This window comes from Equus quagga, chromosome 14 (assembly GCF_021613505.1).
Source record: "Equus quagga isolate Etosha38 chromosome 14, UCLA_HA_Equagga_1.0, whole genome shotgun sequence".
Taxonomy (NCBI): Eukaryota; Metazoa; Chordata; class Mammalia; order Perissodactyla; family Equidae; genus Equus; species Equus quagga.
In genome coordinates this window covers 93,472,869-93,490,481 of record NC_060280.1, presented here as the reverse complement: position 1 = coordinate 93,490,481, position 17,613 = coordinate 93,472,869, and the positions used below count along the sequence as shown (strand labels likewise).

At 56.5% G+C, this 17,613-nt stretch overlaps 2 protein-coding genes across 4 annotated transcripts in view; one reads left to right on the top strand and one right to left on the bottom strand.

Annotated features, from left to right (window-relative positions):
- The window catches only part of SAFB2 (scaffold attachment factor B2), a 29,946-nt gene extending 29,098 nt beyond the window's left edge, over positions 1-848 (bottom strand). For both annotated transcript variants that reach the window (XM_046685638.1, XM_046685639.1), the window contains exon 1: positions 510-848. In XM_046685638.1, coding sequence (XP_046541594.1) covers positions 510-848 — 339 coding nt within the window. The remainder of the gene's footprint in view (positions 1-509) is intronic.
- The window catches only part of SAFB (scaffold attachment factor B), a 31,289-nt gene continuing 14,497 nt past the window's right edge, over positions 822-17,613 (top strand). For both annotated transcript variants that reach the window (XM_046685636.1, XM_046685635.1), the window contains exons 1-5: positions 822-1,343; positions 3,496-3,580; positions 12,558-12,622; positions 12,702-12,908; positions 15,557-15,619. In XM_046685636.1, the coding sequence (XP_046541592.1) occupies positions 822-1,343; positions 3,496-3,580; positions 12,558-12,622; positions 12,702-12,908; positions 15,557-15,619 (942 nt within the window). The remainder of the gene's footprint in view (positions 1,344-3,495; positions 3,581-12,557; positions 12,623-12,701; positions 12,909-15,556; positions 15,620-17,613) is intronic.

The window sequence follows — 17,613 nt, the reverse complement described above, 5'->3', positions numbered from 1 at the left end:
AGACGACAACCCCATGCCACCCACTATGTATGAAGCACTAGGAGGCTGCGCATCCGCACACCCAGAACGGGGAGACACAGAGAGGCAGGGAGATGGAGCAACACTTTAGAGGAGGGTGGCCAGGCAGGTAACATCTCTGCTCTAGACCCAGAATGACAACCAGGCACCAGCCAGGAAAAGAGCAAGGGAGGAGACAGGCAGTGCAAAGGTCCTGGGGCAGGAACAGGCACGGCCCCCTTTCTGCAAGACCTCAACGGTTCTCCAAGCGGGGAAACGAAGGCGCGGGGAGGGGAAGGCACACGTCCAAGGTGACAGAGCCCCCGGAGCTAACAAGACGGGCTTTCGGGGGCCCTTGAGACGAGCGACGGGAAGGAGGGCGGGAAGCGAGGCACAGAGAGGGGCGGTGACGGGCCAAGGTCACCCAGCCGGGTCCCCTGGCCCCTGACAGCTCGGGCCGCGGTGACAGGCCGCGCGGGGGCGTGCCGGCCCCGGGCCCCGCGCCGCCTCACCCTCTTGAGCCGCTCCATCAGGACGCTCTTGTTGCCGCCCGTGTCCAGGTTCCGCTTCTTGAGCTCCGCCCGCAGGTCGATCACCCGCAGCTCGCTCAGCCGCCGCGTCCCGGCCTCCGAGGCGCCCAGCCCGACGGCGGCAGCGCCCGCACCCAAGTCGCCGGACCCGGCCAGAGTCTCCGCCATCCCGGGCCGCCCGCCTCCGCCACCCCCACCCCACCCCGCCGGCGGCCGGAGCGGCTCTGACCACAAAATGGCGCCGCCTAAGAGGAAAACGCACTCGCTTCCTCCCGCCCCGCTTTCCGGCCGCGCATGCGCGCCGCCCCGACCGGCGTTCATGGCTGCGAGCGCGCCCCCCGCCGCCACGCGCAGGCGCCGTCCCTGCAGCACGCATGCGTCCCGGGCGGCGGCGGCGGGAGGCCGGCGACACGCAACGCGCTTGCGCACATCCCCGCAGCGCGCTCACCGCGCAGGTGCAGACGCGCCCTGGAGCGTCGGCCCCGCGCCGGGTGCGCCTGCGCAGAAGCGAGGCGCGCCGGGGCGGCTGGAGCGGTTCCCTCGCAGGCGGCGCCATTTTGTGCTGGGAGCGGAGCGAAAACCGGGCCGGTTCTGTGTGAAACGGGCAGCGGAGCCAGGGTCCCTGGAATGGCGGAGACTCTGTCAGGCCTTGGCGACTCGGGGGCGGCAGGCGCGGCGGCGCTGAGCTCCGCCTCGTCGGAGACCGGGACGCGGCGGCTCAGCGACCTGCGGGTGATCGATCTGCGGGCGGAGCTGAGGAAACGGAACCTGGACTCGAGCGGCAACAAGAGCGTCCTGATGGAGCGGCTCCGAAAGGTGGCGCCAGGCCCGGGGGCGGGGGCGGCGCGGGACGCGGGGAGGTGGCAGGGGCCTCGGGGACCCCCAACCCCGGCCCGGTGTGCGGCCTGCGCCCGGCCCGGCTCCGCCCAGGCCCCGGCGGGAGCGCCGAGCGCGGCCGGGCCCGGGTTCGAATCCCGGCGGGGAGGGGACTCGGCCAAGGTCACGCGGCCGGGGGCGGGGGCTCCCCGGGGAGGAAGGATGCTCCTGGGCCGGTGGGGGCCGACGGGCCTTGGCGGGGGAGGCCGTTTGCGGAATAAACGTATTTAGGGGGTCTTTGAAGGGGAAAAGGAGGGTCTGGGGGGCTGCCAGCGCCGGCGCGGGGAGATGCTGTTTGCAGGAGTGGCCGGGGATGTGAGCGACAGGCGGGGGGACAGGAGGACAGCTGCGCGGGCCCCCCCCCGGAAAGGCGGGCTGGCCGTGGGCGGGGAGCACGTGGAGCCCCCTCGGAGCGTGTTTCTGGGGTCGGAAGCCGCGCAGGATGGGGCTTTGGGGTCGGGAGGAAGCAAGATGGCAGGACGCGGGGCTGCGCCGCGCCGGGCGCCCGGGGCCCGTCCCTGTTGGCGCTGCGATCGCTGTCACCGCCCGCCACCGTTTGTCCCCTGCAGAACGTGGGCTCTGACGCCCGGCTCGCGGTTCTGGGCGATGCGGCGTGGAAAGCGGCAGGGGGGGGGGGGGGGGGTGCACGTCGCATCCCCCGCCGTGTCCTTGTTCCCGGCGGCTCTGCTGGGGACCCTCCGCCGCCGCCGGTGCCCCCACCCCCTGCGGGCGGGGAGGTGTGCGGGGAGGTGTCCCCTCCCGGCCGCCCATCAGCCGGGAGCCGGGGTTTCGGTTGCTCGGGGTTGCGGCGGGGAGGAAGTAGGGATTGCTTCCTGTTTCCCGCGGGGGGAGGGGAGGTGGGCCCGTGTGTGTCGCCGTGGGTCCCGGCTTGCCGGACGCGGACGGGCAGGCGCGCACGGCCAGTCCCGCACCTGCCCGGGCCCGGGAGCAGGGGGCCGGCGCGTCCGCGAAGCCAGATGGCGCTTTATCCCTTCCCCCAGGCGGGCCCGAGCCTGCAGGCCCAGAGGATGGCTTCGGGCCTTCCCGTGCGGCTGCGGCTCGGGTGTGATCTCAGGGGTCTTCGTCCCTCGTCCCTTCGGGGACAAAGCCGTCCCTCCTTCCTTCTCCCTCCTTTCGGTGGTTCGGGGATGTGCTCACAACACACGCTCCCCGCCTGGCGGGCCTGCAGTGGCCGATGTCTCTGCCCCCGCCGTGCAGCGTGGTCCCTTCGCGGCTGCTTTCCCAGGGAGGGAAGGCGGAGGGCAGTTTGCGAGGCCTGCGAGGAGGACTCAGCCCGCGTGCCTCGGGGACGCGCTGCACCCAGAGAAGGCCGCTCCTCTCCGGGGCAGCTCTTGTCTTCTCCGGATGCTATTCCAGAATCTTCTGTCCCTAGGAAGAGAGAGGGGGGCCTTCCGGTTGTGCCCCCCTTGCCCCCGGGGCGCAGCTCCAGTCCCCGCTCCGGGCTCTGGCTTCAGAGAGGAGGGAGGGTTTTCTTTGCTCCTGGCACAGATTGGGGTGGAGCCCCCGGCCCCGTTCTAAATTTAGATTGCCGAGCTGGGAAACGCCGGGAACCGAGGCTTCTGGAACTGCCTGCGCGAGGGGAGGGTCACCTGTAGGGCTGGACGCGCAGCCTGGCCCCGGGGTGTCGTCTCCCGGCCGGTGCTGATCGCCTGGTGCCTGGGTGCTGCCGGGCGTCCGAGCGGGGGTGGGGCTGCTCCGTGAATGACAGGCTGGGGGCGGGGCTTGCCAGAGACCCTCCTGGTTCCTTGTCCCCGAGGGGGTCCCCTAGCGGTGGAGAGCAGGACGTTGGCAGCGGGTCGCAGATGCGTGTGTTAGGACGTGTCGCCTCGTGTCCAGGCCCCGCGGGAGCGGCCCCGCGGTGGGCGGCGGTGTTCTCAGCCGGTGCCGGGGCGGGCAGGGGGCCCACGGAGGGGTCACGGGGAGGGGGCGGCCTTTCGGGCGGCGTGGGTGGCGGGTCATCCTGCGCCGGGCTGGTGGGTGTGCGGAGCGCCTGCCCGCAGCCCTGGAGGGAGGGGGGAGCGGGCGGAGGCGGGCTCTGCTGACGCTGCCCCCCGCTGTCCCCCCGCTGCAGGCCATCGAAGACGAAGGCGGCAACCCCGACGAGATCGAGATTACCTCCGAGGGGAGCAAGAAGGCGGCGAAGCGGTCCAGCAAAGGTACGGCTGCGGCGCCTGTGGGCCGGGGCCTGGCCGGCGCCTTCTCTCGCGCCCCTCCCGAGTTCTGCGCCCGCGGGACTTGGGGTTCAGGCGGGAAGGACAGCTGGCAACCCCGTTTCCTCTGGGCCCCTCAGCGGCCCTGCGCCCAGACCCTGCTGTGGAGCGCGTCAGGCCCACGGCGTCGGAAGACAGCTGCCCTTGCCAGCACCTGGCGGGACATGGGGGTCACTTGTACAGATGGTGCTTCCAAACCGCCTGACACCTCAGGGCCCCGTCCACACGGCCTTGGTGGCCCTCGCCCCCTGCCCCGTCTTCCCTCCTGCTCCGTCTTCCCTCCTGCTCCTCCTGTTCCCGCTCTGCTTCACCGTGCGCTCCAGTCGGGCCCGAGGCACGCCCGCTCTGGCCCCGGCCTCGCCCTGAGTGCTCCGCGGCCCCCTCCGTCCTCTGCGTCCAGGCCTCGTCCCTCCAGAGCCTGTCTCTGATCCGCTAGCAGCCACAGGCTCTCCTTGGGTCTTCTGCCTGGCGTGGCCTCGTTCCCTGCCTCGGTTTAGTGCTTTGTCACGTGCCTGGGGTCAGAACCAGGTTGCTGAGGGTGCAGGCTGTGTCATTCTCGTCTGTCTTCGCCCTCAGTGTTTCCTCAATAATTTAAGTCAGTAACATTCAGTACTGTTTTAAGAAAGAATCAGCTACAAGTGGGCATTGGACTATTCTGCAAATTTCCTTGGTAAGTGGAGGCGTTGCTCAGGCGGCAGAGTGACCTATTCGTGTGACTGGGCCGGTGGTGAAGGACTGGGACTGACCCGTCTCCGGCAGGCCAGGCCCCTGTGTCCGCCCCGCTGTGCGGGGTCGGCTCCGGGAGGACAGCAGTGGCCTCACCCTGCTCACCATGAGTGGAGTCGGTTCGGGGTCCGCGGTTCATGGCGCATTTTTGGGTTTGCCCAGAAAGTGTCTTCACCAAGACAGGGAGTCTGGAAAATCGACAGAGAAAGACACTCATGGCGGGGAGAAATAGACCCCGTGGGTCTCCCTTTTGTTTTCAGTTTGGTTTTAACTTTAAAAAGCAATGCTTGTGCTAAGGTTTTTAAAAGTACAAATATGCAGTAGGTAGAGCGGGAAGTTCCTGTGCAGTCGGCAGGCAGCCCGGTATTAGTTTCGGCGTGCTTCCCCGGACTTCTGCGTGTGCGCAGTCAAAAAATGTGCCCATGAAGATGTCCGCACACCTGTGTGTCTGAGTTTCTCTTCCATTTAAAAAAAATTGGTCCTACCATACAAAATATTCTGTAATTTGGTTTTTTCATTTAGCGTGTTAGAGACATCTCTCTGTCTTTCTCTAGGGCTACGAGTAGATAAAAGCACTCCATGATTTAACAGCCTAGGAGGAGTCCTTCGTATGAGTACACTGCGATTTTGCTCGTCTGTCTCCTTATTACTAGATTATTCAGGTTTTTTCCAGTTTTCACTCGGCATTTCCAATTTTTGGTGCTGCCATGAACCAGAAATAACTCTAGTTAAAGGAGTATATGTTTTTTGATAACTTAGGTGAGAATTGTGGGGTCAAAGGGTATGTGCGTTTTATTTTAAAAGTGGGGCAATGCTGGTGAATGTCTCTGCCAGCAGTGGGGGCTGCCTCTTTCTTTAACTCTCGCTTGACTCTGAGCGTTTTTAAACGTTGCCTCTTCTGTAGAAGGAAAGTTCCCCTGAATTTATCTGCTTTTCTCCACGGTAAAGCTTTCGTTTGCATTTCTTCACAGATTGGACGGCTTCTGAAAATCGGCCATCTATATTTTCTCAATCCCCTTTTCATACCCCTTGCCCATTTTTCTGCTGGGTGGTTTGTCTTGCTGACTTTTGAGGGCTCTCTGTGTGCAATGTCACAGTTGTGCCGAGTCCCGCGTGACTTACCTTGTTTGTGGTGGTTTGGTCATTAGTTTTGATCTTTCATACAGGCAGTGCTGTCAACCTGTAGTGTGTGGTTTATGGATTTTATGTTACGTTTTGAAAGGCTCTTTGCTTGAAGATTATGAGAAGTATCCTGCGTTGTGTGGTAACTCTGAAGGTGTTATGTTTGCGTGTGGCTGTAACTCATTTGGAATGGTTTTGCGCGTGGTGTGAGGTCGGTGGAGACGGGGGCGTGGAGCATCTCAGCAAGATCCCTGGTGCCCTTTCCCAGTTTCACTCTCCCCGCCCCTCGCCAGAAAAACGAAAGTGATGACTTTCGCCATCGTTTGGTTTTGCTTGTTCTAGAACTTCGTGTGAAATGAAACCGTTCAGTACTGACTGGTGTGTGTGTTTCCTTAGGCTTGGTGTAATTAGCCTGTTCTGCAGCTTTACAGCGTGTTTGACCCCTGATAGGGCGAGTCTGCAAGTCCGCTGAATTGTTTCCAACGGCTTTACTAGATTTTGTCCAGATTTTAACTGAAAATAGGGATCTTCCGACCTGTTGATGAGCAAAGTCAGAACGGTTTGAAGTCGGCATACTGGCTGTTTCCATCAGAAGGCTGGAAAGTATGTCTCAGATAGTCCCAGCGCTGTCTTGTTTTCGTGACGTTGCTGTTTTTGAAGAGTCCAGACTGCTTATTCTGAAGGCTGTTTTTCACTTTGGGTTTTATTGTTTTTTGTTTTTCTCATGATTAGCTTCAAATTATACGCTTTTGTCAGTAATACCACGAGAGGGGTTCGTCTGCTCGGCATCCGCTGTAGGGCACATGCTGTGCCTTTGCGTAACTGACTCAGAGAGGCGCTGGTCAGGTTTCTCCACTGGAAAGTTCTTCTCACACCGTCTGTAATTGTATCTATGGGGAAGAGACTGTGAGACTGACATAAATATCCTGTTCCTCCTCCACTGGTTTCAGCATCCACGGATTCTTGTCCGGTGGTGACTTTCTAGATGTTGTCATTCCCCCATGTTGATGAGTTGGTTTTCTACCCTAGGAGGTAGCTTGACCTTCCCCCATTTATCTGCGTGAATTTAGAGATTCTTATTTTATTCAGTGGGTGATAAGCCTTTATGATAGTGATTTGTTGTGATGTTCAGGTTATCCCAGTGAGAGCCCTCCATGCTGGCTCCCGTCTCTTTCTGACATGTCCATGTCATTCTCTGAGTACTTCCTTCCTTTCTGGTGCAAGGATGACTTCCAATCTCTCCTACTTCCCCCCGCCCCCAAATCAGCCATTTCTTCCAGGCGCCCTTGTTCCGTTTCGCGGAGAGCAGCACTCTCTGCTACTGGGATGGCAACTCCTCCTAGGCCAGTGCTCGCTTCATGAGGTCTCTGGGGCAGAATATGCCTTGGGAAATTAAACACTGGTAGAGCAGTCAGAAATAGGCCAGTGACAACTGAAGAAATGTGAAAAGATAAAGGCTTGGCGGATATGAACAGTACACCTGCTAACCTCGCTAGTTAAAATTGTTTATCAGGGGCCGGCCCCGTGGCCGAGTGGTTAAGTTCGCGCGCTCCGCTGCTGCGGCCCAGGGTTTGGATCCTGGGTGCGGACATGGCACCGCTCGTCAGGCCATGTTGAGGCGGCGTCCCACATCCCACAACTAGAAGGACTGGCAACTAAGATATATAACTATGTACTGTAGCAACAGTTGTTAGCCCAGATGCCAATCTTTAAAAAAAAGAAAAAAAAATTGTTTATCACTTGATTCTCTTGGATTTTTGAGGTGACAGGGACATTCTCTGCAAGTCAGAGACCTAAGCAAAATGTCGCCAGATGGACGTAAAAAATATATATGTGGTATTCTTAAATAGTAAATTAAAAGAAAATATTCAAGGCTGATTTTGAGAAAGATTTCCTAGGTGTGATGGCTTCATATCAGAAAGTTATCAGTTCCCCCCAAAGTAATCTAAAAAGAAACTTGTTCTAAAGTTAGTTAAAAAAGGAGATGGCCAAGAATAGCTGGAATTTTGGAAAACCAGTGATGTCGGCTTGCTCTAATTTTAAGGGTAGGATATTGGAAACAGCGGAACGTTTGAGGATTTGTTCGTTTTTAAAGGTACCACTAAAGATTTTTCAGTAAACCATGTTGGAACCGTTGGCTGTCTATCTGATGTAGGAAAAGGCTCTGTTTTCATGGCCTTCCATGCAAAACAGAAATTCTGCTAGGAGAGTACTTTTAAAATAGAGTGATGGGGCCGGCCCCGTGGCCGAGTGGTTAAGTTTGCGCGCTCTGCTGCAGGCGGCCCAGTGTTTCATTGGTTCGGATCCTGGGTGCGGACATGGCACCGCTCATCAAACCACGCTGAGGCAGCGTCCCACATGCCACCACTAAAAGGACCCAGAACGAAGAATATACAATTATGTACTGGGGGCTTTGGGGAGAAAAAAGAAAAAAATTTTTAAAAAAACCTTTAAAAAAAAAACTAAAATAAAAGAGTGATAAGGAAAACCTAAATGAGACTAAACTGAGAACTATAAAGAAAAAGAAATTTAGCTACATGGAAGGTGTAAACCTTCTAAGAAGACACTATAAGACGCATAGCAAACCAGGGGAAAATACTACAGCGTGTGAGTGTCCAGGAAGCAGTAAGCGTTCCTACAGATCAATACGGAAAATAGACAGTCCAGGTGACAAAGAGCGGGGACTATGAACAGGCAGTTCACAGATAAAAGAAAAACTAAACATGACCTGTGTGCAAGAAAGATTCCCTCGCTAATAATTAAGGAAAGCAAATAAAAATGAGATGGCATTTTTGCCTGTGACACTGGTGAGAATTTGCGTAGCTTAGTACCCCACGTGGCACGGATGTGAGGGGGTGGGCCGTTGTGGAGATGGTGAGTGTGTCCAGCCTCGGGGGTCACTCAACTAGGGACGTCCATCGTGTGCGATGAGGAGGAGGCAGCCCCGCGTGTGCTCATGCGCTGTGTAACGACATCTCGATCCGTGGTGGACCGCGTGTGCGCCGGGGTCCCATCACATTGTATGGCCCAGGTGCGTGGTAGGCTGTGTCACCTAGGTGTGTAAGCACACTAGACAGTTGCACAACGAAACTGCCTGGCACGCTTCTCAGAACACATTTCCATCACTAGGCAGCATGTGACCGGAGAGTGCAGGCAAGTCCCAGCCTGTGATTGGGGAACAGCGGCACGTCGCAGCAGGTGCACACGCTGTGACCCCGTTACACAGCAGATTTCTTCCCGTTTGTGGAATGTATGTATGTAAATGCCCGAGGAAACCTTTGGAAGGACCACCCGGCTCATAGCAATGCCTACCTCTCACAGGTACTGTGGGAAGAAGGGAGACAGGCTTTTTTTACATGTTTATGAGGGTGAAGCCATTCGCGAAATAAAACTTAGAGTGAAATGAGTTTGACTCTTTTAGAAAGTGTATTTGGACAATTTTGTGAATCATTTGTGTAGTGATCAAATTTAACAAAGTAACGACCTACCCACGCGCGGGCCGCCGGGGAGAAGCAGAAGCGGGGAGGTGGCCTGAGACAGAGGGCTGAGGCGGAGGCTTCACGGGGAGGAGACAGGCTTGCAGCAGCAGGAGCAAGCGCTGCCCGGGGTCGGGGGCTGCTGCCGAGGCTGGCGATGCTCTGGGAGGCCGGCTGTGCCGGCGCCTGCTCATGGTGCTGGAGCCGACGGCGCTTCAGTGTGTGCCCGAGAGGGAGTGGGAGTTCTCGTTCACGTCCTTTCTCATCTCTGGAGGGTAGGGTGTCTCTCCCCAGTAGGGATGGTTGGTTAGCATCCCGGCCGGGGCTGTGCTTTCTGTATTGAAGGCCAGATGTTCTTAAGACCCCATGTTTTCTTGACGTGTCCGGTCGTTTCTTGCCTGGAGGGTCCGCCCCGAAGAGCTCTGGGCTGCACTGTGTCTGTGCTGCTGCTCGGGAGAGAAGTGGGCTGGAAGGTGGGCCCCTGGCTCTGCTGGCTGGGCTCTGGGCCTTTCTTGTGAGGGGGGATTCCATGTGAGGGCTGGCAGCTTGTGGTAACCTCCTGAGGTCTTCCCCAGTAGCTGGAACAGCATGGGACCGAAACCAGCGCGCACATTTGGAGGGCTAGCAGCTTCAGCGAGTATGATCTATGTGGGGGATTCTGCTGCTGCATCTCCCTGGCGTGTTTACAGAGCGCGCTGGGTCGACTCGCAGAGGGTTTGGAAGCCCAAAGCACGTTTTGCCATAGGAATGTCATGCTCTGGCAGTGGGTTTCCCGGCCCACAGCACGGCGATTTGCACACAGTGCACGGAATTCTAGTGTTGGCGTGACGATGCCCTGTTGTTCCTCAGTCAGACGTTCCTGAAAACCCGAATGAAACGAGAATGTGGAAAAGTCTCGCAGCGCGCGGTGTAAGGAAATTCGTACTCTGAGAGGGGGTGTTTTAAAGCCTCAGTTGTGGTGTAAGTTAGATTTGGGATTTTTGGTTTTTGTTTTTTTTGTTCTGAATGTTACACATTTCATAAAGTTAGAGACTAAATCATTCAACAAGGGAAATTAACGTCTGGCTCCCTTACGTAACCAGAAGCAGCACTTAGTGGCCTTGAGGAACTGGCTGCACGTGGGCAGACGCCTGCGGTGCTTGCGAGTGTGTGGCTGGTCAGCGGGCGCTGCCCGTGTCCCGGTGAGCCGAGCGCCACTGTGTGCTTGGGAGCCGTGGCCGCTGTGGCCCTGGCAGCAGCTGCAAGGCGCATCCTGACGGCACCACGCTCTGCTTGAGGCCTGCCCGCCACGCGGTCCTGCTCTGGCTCGCGCGTGCTCACACTCCTCACGCTGGAAGGAGGCGAGCCTGCTCTCGAGACCCCACGTTTCATTTCTGCCGTGCCTCTTCTCCATTTTACTTTTAGCTTTGTCATCCTTGTTATCATTATTTACATTTTTCTGTATTTTACTCATGTTAGCGTTAGTATAAAAAATAAGGCTGGTCGGTGACCCATATACACTGCTCTCGGGATGAAAGTGCCAGCAGGCCTGCCCCCTGAGCTGTCGGCTCCAGAACAGGTCGTGACTGTTAGAAAATAACAACGGTGAGGACAGTTCAGAGGGTGGGTGAGGGGAGTTAAGGGAAGTGGTTTCCTCATTTTTCAAAGCGCAGAGTCAGTTACCTAAAAGGTGAAATTTGAGCCTAAAAATGTGTCCAGCCTCTTAATGTTCATTTTTTCTTACCCTTAAATTACTGACCTCAGGTGAAGAAACACCTGAAGTTAAGCCACTCCTTCCAGGTCGCTTTGGTTTCCTTTTCGAGTTAATCTCGATACTTCATATTTTTTAAAATGTTATAATGCCACGTAATTAAAACTGGAACAAGAATAACTGACGAGTGGGAGAATGGAGAGGTTAACTAGTCCCAGGCGGACGTGAGACTGTCACGGTGAGTGAGACCCACATTCAGATCGTGCGCAGAAAAGCTTAGTAGCTGGCGTTGGGAAAGCAGTTTCCCAGCGGGACAGCCGTTTGGAAGAGTCTCAGCACAACGCTGAAAAGAGGTGAATGTTAAAACCAAAAGAGAATGAAGTACAGGTGGAAACGTGTGTGGTCTTAGCGTGGAGAAGGGCATTTAAACGTGAAGGCAAAGAAAAAGAAAACATCGTTTACACAGAAAAACCAACTCATGGTTTTGGCTACATGAAAGTGAAATTTACCCAAAACCTGTAAGTAAAATTAAGAGATTGGCGAAGAACTGGGAGAAAATACGCATGGTGTCTATGACACGCAAATAAAAAACGAGGAGAAATGGAACAGAAGTTTTTAAATAGAGAAAAGATATAAATGAGAAATTTTTACAAAGCTACAAATGATCAACAACCAAAAATTGAGCCTAAGCAGCAATCAGATAAATTTCTGCTGAAACAAGTAGTCCTTTTTGCCTAGCACATTGGCAGAGGCGAAGAAAAATAGCTTATTGTAACAGAGATTCAGAAAGGTTGGCACTTTCCTTCACTTTTGGTGGAACTGTGTGAATGGGAACAGCCTTGCTCTGGGGCATCTTGATAATATGTGGGGGCTTTTTTTCTTTTTAATCAAAGTCTTAAAAATGTATGTACTTTTGGGGCCAGCCGGGTGGCGCGGCAGTTAAGTTTGCACATTCTGCTTCAGGGGCCCGGGGTTCACCGGTTCAGATCCCCGGGGTGGGCCTATGCACCACTTGGCAGGCCGTGCTGTGGCAGCGTCCTACATAGAGGGTAGAGGAAGATGGGCACGGATGTGAGCTCAGGGCCAGTCTTCCTCAGAAGAAAGAGAGGATTGGTGCCAGATGTTAGCTCAGGGCTAATCTTTCTCAAAGAAACATACGTACTCTTTGTCTTGGGGAATCTATTTCTAGAAATGTGTCCTAAAATGATAATTGCTTGTGTGCAAAGAATTACCAAGATGTTCCTCTTTATAAGCATTTCCTTCCATTTCCAGCCGTAGTCAGATCGCTGTTAGTATCTCCAGATAGTGCTGTTAATAGAGATGTCTGCGTACAGTGTGTGAAGTGGGAAGACCATGGGGTGAGAGCACAGTGCCGTTTCTGTAAGCATCGAATGTGTGTATATGCAGCAAAATATGGGAAGGTATCTAGATGTAAATATATCATAACACGGGGGCTGACTCTAGGTGGTGGTTATAAATGGCTTTTATTTTCTCTTTGCTCATTTGTGTTTTGCCTTGTGTGATTGTTTCTGTGGGGAGACTTGCTCCACGTGCCTTACCTGGCAGGCAGCGCGTCTGTGTGAGAGTCTTCTCCCATAGCCGGAGCCACGTGGCGCACAGGCCAGGCCTGGAAACGCTTCCCCTCTCCCTCGGCCTTGCTGCGGCCTCCCTTGCAGCGCCCGTACTTGCACGGCCGGGTGGAAAGGACAGAACCCCTGCTGCTTGGGGCGGGAGGGCCGGCTTTGTCCACAGTGGCCTTAGCGTTCCTGGAGTGCAGTGGCCCTGAATTGGGGGTGCCGTGGGTGTGGTAGGTGTCCCTTCAGTGGTGCTTGGGGCCTGTACAGGTCACAGTTACCGCTTCTGGAAACGCCTATCCTTGTTCTCATGCCGGAAACGATTGTCTCTTCAGGGCGTAAACCAGAGGAAGAGGGTGTGGAGGACAACGGGCTGGAGGAAAATTCTGGGGACGGCCAGGTACGTGCAGCCTCAGCGAGCGCGCGTGGCGGGTGGGCCGCTGGCAGGCCGGTGATGGTTGCGTTTCGTTGTGCGGCAGGAGGATGTTGAAACGAGCTTGGAGAACTTGCAGGACATCGACATGATGGACATCAGCGTGCTGGACGAGGCAGAGATCGATAACGGCAGCGTTGCCGACTGCGTGGAGGACGACGAGGCCGACACCCTCCCGGAGTCCCTGGCCGACGGCCGAGAGCCGGGCGAGGGGGAGATGAAGGAGCTGCCCGAGCCGCTGCCGGAGCCCGCTGTAGGTAACTCGGCCGCGCCCTGCGGCGGCGGTTCCTCACGCAGTGGGTGACAGGCAATGCGGGAATAGTGCCAGGCGGTGGGCTGATGGCTGAATGTTTGCGTGCGGTTCAGACAATGCTGAGAACACGCTTTGCTTCGTTGGAACGGGGTGGCTTGTGCTGCCCTCTGCGCGATGCAGCAGTGGACATTTCGGGGGCGCTGGTCAAGCCCTTCGTGTCCCAGGAGGTTGGGCTGAGCTGCTAGGGCTGGAATGCCTTGGAAGGACCAAGACACACAGAGATTGAGGTTGGTCTTTTCCTGGTCAGAGCCGATCGGGACCCTCCCAGCAGACAGCCTCCGGCCCTAAGCTTTGACGTCGTTTCAGATGGTACTGCAGTCAGAAAGGGTATTGTTTATCGACCCGTTTGCCAGGCGTCGGGCAGCACGTCTGTGATGCTTTTAACAGCAGTGTGACAGCTCGGTGCTGTTGTGCCCATTCTCCAGTTGAGGACGCTGGGCAGGAAAGAGGTGAAGAAAGATCTGCAGGCAGCACACAGCTCGGAAGACAGTGAGAATTGAGAGCAGGCTGATCGAGGCCGTGGACTTAACCGTGCCATCCATTCGTTAGATGATCTCATTTCTGTGCGGCTGCGCGTTTGTCAGGGAGACAGGCAAGGCAGTGAGGGGGCTGCCCCGTGGCCGAGGGGTTAAGTTCGCGCTCCGCTTCTGCGGCCCAGGGTTTCACCAGTTCGGATCCCGGGCGTGGACATGGCACCGCTCATCAGGCCGTATTGAGGCGGCATCCCACATGCCGCAAGCAGTAGGACCACAGCTACAACATACAGCTGTGTACTGGGGGGCTTTGGGGAGAAGAAGGGGGAAAAATTGGTAACAGATGTTAGTGCAGATGCCAATCTTTAAAAAAAAAAGGAAGGAAGACTAGTTAGTGAAGATGAGCGGCGTGTGGCGTCGCTGTCGGATCCTGGGTGCTGGGGGGCGCCTGTCCTCATGGAGGCCCTGTTTGCCCAGCTGGGCCGCACAGTGTTCTTGCGTTTTCTCTGGGAACTGACGCTCAGGATCCTCAGAGGGAGCAGGTCGTCATCTTTGAGTGAGCGGGGCTGGTTTTGAGAAGTAGCTGAGAGTCGTTTTGACACAGATCGGGGATGTGATGGTTTAGGTTTCGATGAGTTATTCATTGGCTTCCTGAAAAGTTGCACCAGAACACGGGAGCTGTGACTGGAAGTACACCCCCTTCCTTAGCTGCTGGTTTCTCTTCAAGGCTTTTTCCCCTTCTGATTAGAGAAGTAATACAGATGGTAGTAAAAGCCTGGAAACATCCTGAATATCTATGAATAATGGTTGAGTAACTATGACTTAGTAGGCATAATGTCAGTTAAGAGTTAAGAGCATTGACTAGAGGCCTGCCACTTAACTTGCTGTGTGACTTTGGGCACGTTACTTAACCTCTCTGGGCCTCATTTGTAAAAATAGTAAGTTTGGGGAGGATTAAATAGATGAATATTCATCACTAGCTTAGAGCAAAAGTCATCGCCCTGGCCAAAGCTTTACCGGAACACAGCCACACGAATCTGACAGTTGTCTGCGGCTGACTTGTCGCCACAGCAGCAGAGTAGAATACCTGTGACAGACCTTCTGGCCTGCCCAGCCTGAAGGAGCCCGTCTCTGGCCCTCGATGGCAGTGGCTGGCTGACCCTGGCTCAGAGCGCTGCCTGGCGCATTGCAGGCCCTGCGGGGCTGTTGCTGCCATTACCGTGAGGCCTGCTGTTCCTGCCAGGAGTACGGTTACTGCTGCTGCGTAACCGTCCCGGAGAAGCGAGGAGACGCACAGGACCCGAACAGGCTCCGGGGCCGTGCACAGGGGAGGGAGGTGTCCTCGACACACGCGTGTGCGCCCTGAGCGTGCACGGAACGTGTGGAGTGCTCGATCGGGGAGGAAGGCGTGCTGGTCTCCTGTCAAGTGACGGCAGTAACGGCGCATGTTCGGCGTGCAGTATTTGAGAAACACACCCCCTCCGGAACAGTGTAGTAATGTTCGGGGCTTTGTGGCAAACGGTCACAGTTATTTTGGGTCATAAACGGTTTTCTGGACCTCTCAGAGTGGAAGCTCTGCACACCAGTGCCTCTTCCACCGCAGAGGGCGTGGATGGCTCGCCCCCACACACAGGTTTGGAAGTCGATGGCGCCGGGAGGAGGGTTCTCAGAGACGCCAGTCCGGTCTGGGCGGCGGCCGGCTCAGGGGCAGCGGTAGCATCCGGGCTGTGGGCAGGGATGGCGGCCACGAAGATTGGAGAACCCCTCCGCAGCCTGACTCTGGCCGCTGGGCCCCAAGGAGTGGTCCCCACGCCGTGCTCAGTCTGCTTGGCCCGGCTGTGGGGCGCCCGCTTGTGGTCTGTCTCCTGCTCGGCGGAGACGTTTTTCGTGGTTGCCTTGCCTCCTGAAGCCCACGCTGCTGCCGTTCTCGCGGGTGCCCTGCTCTGTCTGCAGGTGCGCCTTGACGTACAGCGTGCCCCTCGCTCAGCATGCAATCGCACTGTTTGGAATGTTGTCATAAGTGAATTTTCATGGCTGTTCCTTGTCACCGTATGCAAGTACCGTCACGTTCCCTTCCTGTTGCCGTGGTAACACTGTTCTCCACTTATTTTGCAGGTAGAGGACAAGGAAACTGTTAACAATTTAGATACTTCATCGTCTGACTTCACTATATTGCAGGTAAATTGTTGTGTCTCAATCATGTTAGAGTCCAGGGGTAGACTGCGTATCTGGAAACCGCTTCTGACATTGTGCGGCCCCCCCACCTGGAAGCCGCTGCCAGGTTGGTTTACTCCGCGGCCCCGTTGAGAGGGATCTTCCTGTCCACTCCGCCAGGTGGAGCGCGCCTGTGGCGTCTCGGCCTCCCCGGGCGCCGCAGCTCAGCTGCAGCCGCGAGCAGGGCGGCGGGGAGCACCTCTCGTCAGTTCTGGGTGGCATCCTCTGCAGAAGGGCGATTAGATGGGACAGTGGGGGCGGGGCGCCCCTACCCAGACAGCTGGATGGGGCAGAGACGAGGGTGCAGGGCGGGGGCCCAGCGCAGTGACAGAACGGCTGGGGCCTCTCGGGGGTTCTGGCCTGGCCTTGGAAGTTCTTCCCGCAGAGGGTGCAGAGGTTTCTTTTGATGACTGTCTCGTCTTGGCTGTTCCGTTGCCATGGGTGGATGTTAACTCTTAGTGGGATGTGGGCTAACGCTCAGGTACGAGCTGCCCAAATGTGGGTCTTGAGTTCCCTTTGAAGGTTTCTGCCGGCCTCCTTAGGTGTGAGCTGTTGGAATAAACCAGCCTGGGTGGCTGTCTCATCTTCCTCGGAAAGTGTTGTGAGGAGATGGGAATACAGTCAGCTTAGGCCAGTCTCGCTTTGTTTTCAGTAACGTCACCTGTGTTGCTTAGTTAGCAGGCCCCGTGCAGGCAGGATTTCCAGTGGCTCCTGCCGGGCAGGGACACGGTTGATTACCGGCAAGCCAGAGCCCCAACCTCGAGCAGCCTGCAAACGTTAGGAGAGCTTGCCGGAGCTCAGCTCACCGTGAGGGCTGATGTCTCTTTCCCCCGTGAGGTGACACAAGGCCATTCCCGACTCAGAAGGGAGAGCAGGAGCCGAGGCTTGGCATTTTCTCGAATGTCTTTCTAGGTCAAAGACTCCACGTTGACATGGAAAATACATAACCACTCCTGGAGACAAATAGGAATATATTGGTTTCTCCCTGGAGAAAGTTAAGCAGAGAATTGTTCTGCCTGCAATGATCCTTTCCTTTAGTCAGAGAATCTTAATTCTCAGCTCGTATGTCACATGAAAAAAATGATTACAAATGAAACTATAGGGAAAGTGAGCAGTTTCCGAGGGTTTCCCACAGCGGCAGGTCCGTGCCCAGTGGCAGGCCAGGCTGCTCCCGTCCGTTTATGGGTGTATGTTAAGCAGCTGTGGTGCGAGGTGTGGCTACAGAGATGGATGAGAAGAAAGGATGGCCTCCACCCTCACAGGGCTCGTCTTCCCCACGCACGTGGTGCCGGGAGAGGCCTGGACCGATGCGGGCTCCCAGTTACACAGCCTTTGCTCACATCTTAGCTCTGCTGTGTGTCCTCGAGCAAGTCAGTCAGCCACCCTGTGCCGGTCTCCTAACCTGCGAAAAGAAGGGTGACACTAATAGCACTAACTTGCTAGGGCTGTGTGATTAATATATTTATACGTAAGGTGCTTAAATCTGTGCCTAGAACCTCGTCAGCGCCCACCAGTGTGGGCTGGAATTCCAGAAGAATGTGTCTTGAGCAGAGGGAGCCTAGGGCCGGGGACCACAGATTGAGAGAGGCCCTTCCTCAGTGGGGCAGCCACCGGAGCCATGAGGAGAAGCCTTTCTATGAGGAAACAGGCCCTGAGCCAAATACTGAGAGCTCTGGAGGGCAGGGTCCTGATGGGCCTGTGGGGGAGGAGGTGGCGGGGCCCACTGCTGAAAGCTTTAGGCCACCGGGGGCCGAGTGCTCACCATGGCAGCGAAGTGCACTCACGGCCATGGGGGCAGTAAAACCAGACGTCCTGCTAGGCGAGGAACAGCGTGATCTGAATTGACAGGCCCTCCAGGAGAGGGCGTGAGGGACCTTTGGGAGTTTAGAGCTGGCCTAGTGGGGCCACTGACGGGAAGGGAGGAGGAGGAGGACTGTGTCATCTGGGGAGCACAGCTG